This window comes from Nanorana parkeri, unplaced genomic scaffold, assembly GCF_000935625.1.
Source record: "Nanorana parkeri isolate BGI_ZX_2015 unplaced genomic scaffold, ASM93562v1 scaffold1087, whole genome shotgun sequence".
Classification (NCBI taxonomy): Eukaryota; Metazoa; Chordata; class Amphibia; order Anura; family Dicroglossidae; genus Nanorana; species Nanorana parkeri.
In genome coordinates this window covers 568,486-574,468 of record NW_017307355.1, presented here as the reverse complement: position 1 = coordinate 574,468, position 5,983 = coordinate 568,486, and the positions used below count along the sequence as shown (strand labels likewise).

The window sequence follows — 5,983 nt, the reverse complement described above, 5'->3', positions numbered from 1 at the left end:
TAGATAGATAGATAGATAGATAGATAGATAGATAGATAGATAGATAGATAGAATGCACTTTAATCATAAACATTGGAGCCTTTTTGAAAAATAATACTGTTGCTGGGTATTGTGACACGTCAGGAATGTATCCATGTGCACTATTTAAATTTACTGAAATGCCCACTGTAAGGACCGGAGACACTCAGCCTATATTTTGAGGTCTCAACAGCTTTTATTAACAAGCAAAGCTGAACACCAGGCTCATAATACTGGCAAACGTGTGGCCGGAAGGGTGAACGATCGTCGAGCCGACTGCCACCGTCATGTCCCAGGCGTCCACAAAACCCACGTTGATTCCTTGGAAGACCTCCCGGAGCACCAGGTACTGGGGGTAGCCATAGAGGTCCCCCTTCATTTCCACCGGAGCCTGCAGTTCTCGGGTGTTTTCTGACTTGATGATGACTTTGGTGTCCGGGCTGCGGAGGAGGAGGCGTTCTACCGCTCGGCGAATGTTCAACGCCCGCTTGATGAAAATCTTGATAGGGAAGTGTCTAAAGTGCTGTCCCAAGGTTATAACAAATATGGTGTCCTTTCCGCCAGCACGCTGGTCGATCTGCCGGCTGGTGTACATGTCTTCCTTGAAGTAGTAGAAGCTTGGATGTTCCAGGGGGAAGCCGTGTCTCTTGTAGGAGACGTAAATGTCCTTTTCCATGTTCATAGCTTCCAGGGCCAAATGCCAACCGACCCACCCTGACCAGTAGGAAGCAAACACAAGTGTTAGTGGCTGACGAGACTCCAAGCAAACAGCGTAAATGGTATCTATGGTCAAAACTACAAATGAATCTGTATTTCTATATTGAATCTCCGTAAGTTCCACATCCATCTAGTTTATAGACGTTCGTTCTGATTTGAAATTCGTATGAATTTCAGTAAATTCGGACATTTGGATGCATCCGAATTTCCGAATGACAGAAATAATGAATCTGAAGGAATCCAAATGTTTGATAACGAAATTCTGATAAATGTAATTTTAATTCGGAAACAAAACACAACCAGCGGGAGAGCTGTGGGCGGAGCAATAGCCATCCTGTTATTGGCTATTGCAATTTAAAATTGCAATTTTTTTTGTTTGTGGTATCAGAAATTTAAAAGAAACAAAGTAAATATGTAATGTCACTTTTCTGCAACGAATTTTAGTTTGTAATGATCATTTAATTCATCTGAAATTAACGAAGTTCGGATTCAGGAAAGAGCTGTGAGTGAGTGCGGGTGAGGTTTGCATAAGGGAGTCGGGGAATGACCTTTCCAAAGACATTATTAACTTGCCCTGCATGGGTAAGACGATAGTGTCTCTCTAACTTACATATTATTTTTTCAGCAACAAAGACATAGTGGGTGTAATTATAAAGAATTACCAGAACAATACCACATTATGACCACTAGATGGAGCTGAGGAGCATTGGTAATAAATATCTAATTTCCATGCTCCTCACTTCCATCTGGTGGCCATACTATGGTATTTTCCTAATATTACTTTCGACCTGAAAAGAAAATATACTAATATACATTTGTTTTTGCCTCCATTCACAAGAACGAACGTTCACAGAGTTTGGCAGGACAAATGGTTCTGCAAGTTCTTTATCAATACACCATATAAAGTTACTTGAAGTCACACCCCTACTTTTGATGCCTTCTGTAAAGTGCATGATGAACTGGCGCAATGTTGAATCTCCTATAAGGAAGAGTTTTTTCCCCTCCAGGCATTTAAGGAAGTCCTCCCCGGTATTGTAGGTGGTCATGCTGCAGTAGACGGGTTGCCAAATATTGTTGTAGAAATATCCACTCGGCAGAGGAGATCCCATTCCGGTCTGGCATTTTGGCTTTGGGGTTTCTTCTACAACTAGATAGAAAAGAGAAGGGAAAATTGGATCATAGATTGAGAAACTTTGTATGTCAAGCAAGAAACTTTATACATCTTAGATTTTCCCTCACTTCCTGTCTGCTAAACTGTTGTCAGCAGGACAGGAAGTAAGAAGAAATCTCTATCCCATTGCAGTAAAAAACAGACAAGGGTTCTAACCCATTTCCTCTTCCTAGAAGGTTTTGGCTTGACATTAGACATGTGCACCGGACAAGAATTAGCTTAGTTTCTTTTTGTTTTCATTTGTAATTTCGTTTTTTGGGATTTGGGTCCGAAAGTCAATTTGTTTCGGGATTCAGATTCGGACGAAATTCGTTAGCGGTAGACTGTATGAGTTTTCGTTCTGGACCAATCTTCGTGGCAGCAAAGTGACATTAGTACCAATTTTTTTTTATTTTTAACTTGGGGTGGGGGGGGGGTGTCCCTCCTAACATTCCTACCCCATCTAAAGGAGGAGGACCTCACGCTTTTACATTTTTTTCCCCCTTTTGTCTAATGTCACATTGCTGCAACGTAAATTCACCTGGAGCAAAAATTCGCACAGACTACCACTAATTAATTTCGTCTGAAATTTTGTTATCGGAAATTTGGATTCGTTTGCATTCGTCATTTCTGTCATTTGGAGATTTGGATGTATCCGAATCTCAAAATAACAAAAATCCATTCGAATAACGAATCTTTCCGACAACGTATCGCACATGTCTACTTGACATGCATGTTTCAGCAGTGTCAACAAATTACAGCCCAACTCTTAGGCCGACCGTGGATGTAAGACACTGCTCACCAGAATAAACTCACTTCCTGTGAGCGCAGGGTGTCAAGGATCCTCCCTCACACTGAACTCACAAGAGAATGCATTCTGCCACTCCCATAATCATCTAGGATCCGCCCACTGTTGGAAGAAGAAGTGGATGTCTTTGTCCTGGCCACAGACACCAGGGACAAATGTGTGTATAGGGATTTTCTTTTTCATAGTCACAGGGGGGCACCCCTGGGGGGTGTTGGGTTACAAACTGGGGTGGGGGTTTAGGTGTTTCATAGGGTTGATATAATGGATTTTCTACCACAAGCACAGGGGTGCACCCCGAGGGTGGGGGGCTGGTTGGGGTACAAACAGAGGTGGGACTTTAGGTGTTTCATAAGTTTGAGTTTATGGATTTGTTTTTACAAGCACAAGGGTGCACCCTGGGGGCGGTGGGTGACTAGGGTACAAACAGAGGTGGGACTTTAGATGTTTCATAAGGTTGAGTTTATGAATTTTCTTTTTCACGGGCACAGGGGTGCACCCTGGGGGTGGGGGGTGACTGGGGTACAAACAGGGGTGGGGCTTGTAGAATGTGCTCTGATTTGGGGTGCCTTAAATTACTGATGAACAACTGAATCTTAAATAAGTGTTGGGTTTATTTACAAATAGGGATATACATACATTCTAATTACAATTAAGGGAATTGGAGAGGGGATTGGAGGGGGTCAGGATCCTTGAGCTAGCCACACCATTCTCTCGCTCTCAGTCACACATGCCATGGGTTTTTCTCTATGCTCAGAACACTCCTCTCCAGAAGGCCTCAGGGAATCACATTTTTGATTGTAGAGTCCAGAAAGACTTGTCCAAGAGGTCACCAAGGTTACCATTGTTCCTGCTTGTGAGCTAGGTTAGTGCAGATGATCACACAGGAAGAGGTTTCCATCATATGCCCCTGCCCCCATCCCAGCATGTATGCTTCCTTGCTGACACAGGTGTGGGCAGTAAATAACAGCAGGGGGTCAGGCTTGCCCCAGGAGATGACAGTCCGGCAGGTCTTCATTCATCAGTGTCCAGCCCCAAGAACCCTTTGATGGTCCTCATTTGCGTATCAAACAGCCACGTGCTGATTCAGTTCAGGATATCAAGGAACACCTTTGCATCAAAGCTGTATCATAGATGTAAATTTTATCGGTTCCAACAGGGCTCTAGGTATGTTATAAGGCTGAGTTTATGTCTTACTCTTGGCTAGATATACCTACTTGAAAATTATGTAAATTAGGAGTATATTAATATGTAAAAATCAATAACAAGTCTTGTCAGCAATACGTGTTGTACAATCCTATCATAATTCTTATAATAACTGTTGTACATAATTTAAAGGATTAATTCAATGATCATGTGCAACTCTCTCGTGTGCGCGCTGAGTGCCGCACACGAGAGGGGGGAGGGGCAGAACGTCTTAAGACGCCCTCCCGCTCCTAGCAGACGTCCGTCCGGCCGTTCACAAACGGCCATGGACGGAAGGTGGTTAAAGTCAGTGTGATTCCGGATCCAATCTATTCTCAGCTGTGGTGGTGAAGGTGCCGGATAGTTCCACTTTGGTTGTAGACCCAAGTTGTACACGCGCTCTTGATTTTTGTCCAAATTGTGATTAAGCTATGTCCATCCTGCCACTAGGAAACCCCTCGTTCAGCTGTCAAATTCCTGAATGTCAGTAGATGCTCTTGTGATCAATAGTTGATCATGGATGGGGGTTAGCCCCAGAGGAGAAAGTATAAGGGGCATTTGTATTAATTAATTTGGGTTAATGGATGTCAGTGGAGATACTTCACTAGTCATACATTGACCAGAGTGGGACCCACAGCTGGTCACTATATGGCTATCTGATCCCCATTCAGACTTGCAGTGTCTAGCAGAGGGAAGTCTTCCAGTACCAATTTCCTTTGCGGCTCATCTCATCAAATGCTAAGAGTTGCAAAGGAACCGGATGCTGGAAGATGTGAATGTGGCAGTTGACTTTACTATTACATTTCATCCTTATATTATCACTGTATCAATACATAAGGATCTTTCACATACACATCAAAAAATAATTGCAAAGACTAAAGTTCCCCTTAAAGACACTTTATATCATTTTTTTTTTAAAGCAAGCTTTATTGACATGTTGAATTTGGATGAATCAATATCTGAGCAGAAGAAACAAGTATTATGTAAGAATTTTTAACAGAAAACAGAATCAAGAAAAGGGAGGCTTACCTCTACAGGTTTTGATGGATATAGAGTCAAATGTCTGAGGGATATCAACAGCAATGTTTGACCTTTAAAAAAGAAATGTGTTCTATAAGAAATGTATTTTGTTGAAATTATATTCAGAACCAAAAAGGAAAACTTTAAGTAAGGGGTTTCCTCGCCCGCTAACCACTAATGTAAAGTGGAAAACTCTTCCAATGAAGACCAGAACCCTCCCACCAAACTAAAAGATTAATGACCACCAAAGTAAAGGGTCATTCTCCTAATGACTACCAAAGTAAGGGGGCACCTCTCTCACTGACCACTAATGTACTGGGGCCCTTTTCTCATTTTCCGACAATTTAAGGAGACACCTCTCCCATTCAGGATCCTCTAACTAAAGTAAGGAGTCCTTCTTCACTGACCAGCAATGTAAGAGGATCCGATCACTAAAGAAAGGGGTCATATTCCATTAACCACTAATGTAAGGGGACCATTCTCCAATGTAAGTAGAATCCTTTTCCACTGACCACCAATGTAAGGAGGCTCTAAGTGCAGATAGTCTGTTACTCTGTCCTCTATTTAGTGTTCCTTTAAGGATTATGAACAGAAGTAAGGGCTATATAATATAAGCATTTAATATCAATACTATTTAAATTAGGATAATTTGTGGTTGTATTATCCTATTGGACACAAGGAGCAGCAAGCTGCCCAAACCAGCCCAAATTCACTTTTCGCCCGGCCGCAAGCTTTAGGGTCTCCAAGGAGATTCCAAGGCTTTCCTAGGACAGATGGTGCACATTAGACATGTACACTGGAAAACAATTCGTTTAGTTTCCTTTTGATTCGGATTTTGCTTTATTTCGTTTTTCAGGATTCAGGTCTGAAATGTAATTTGTTTTGGGATTTGGAAAAATTCGTTAGCGTAAGTCCGGTCGAAATTTCGTTGTTGGATGAAATTTCATTGCAGAAAAATGACATTAGAAAAAAAATTTTTACATTTTTTTTAGTCTGCAGAATGCCTCACAGACCCGAATGGTATTGGGGAGTTCCCGAATGCTATGTAGCATTTGACAGCTGAGAAAGTCAAATTAGCGGAGCGAGCC

The 5,983-nt window shown here is 42.0% G+C and overlaps 2 protein-coding genes across 2 annotated transcripts in view; both read right to left on the bottom strand.

Moving 5' to 3' along the window:
- Positions 1-217: 217 nt before the first annotated feature.
- Positions 218-731, bottom strand: LOC108796265 (NXPE family member 2-like). Its single transcript, XM_018567726.1, has one exon. The coding sequence runs from the start codon at positions 698-700 to the stop codon at positions 218-220; it is 483 nt and encodes a 160-aa protein (XP_018423228.1). The 5' UTR covers positions 701-731.
- A 134-nt stretch (positions 732-865) lies between these two features.
- LOC108796264 (NXPE family member 4-like) overlaps positions 866-5,983 on the bottom strand; it is a 7,761-nt gene continuing 2,643 nt past the window's right edge. The window contains exons 3-5 of the mRNA XM_018567725.1: positions 4,905-4,966; positions 1,646-1,882; positions 866-885 (exon numbers count right to left, since the gene is read on the bottom strand). Coding sequence (XP_018423227.1) covers positions 866-885; positions 1,646-1,882; positions 4,905-4,966 — 319 coding nt within the window. The remainder of the gene's footprint in view (positions 886-1,645; positions 1,883-4,904; positions 4,967-5,983) is intronic.

What these genes read in the sequence shown, in the direction of transcription:
- LOC108796265 (XM_018567726.1), bottom strand. Translation starts at nt 700, where the DNA reads ATGAACATGGAAAAGGACATTTACGTCTCCTACAAGAGACACGGCTTC.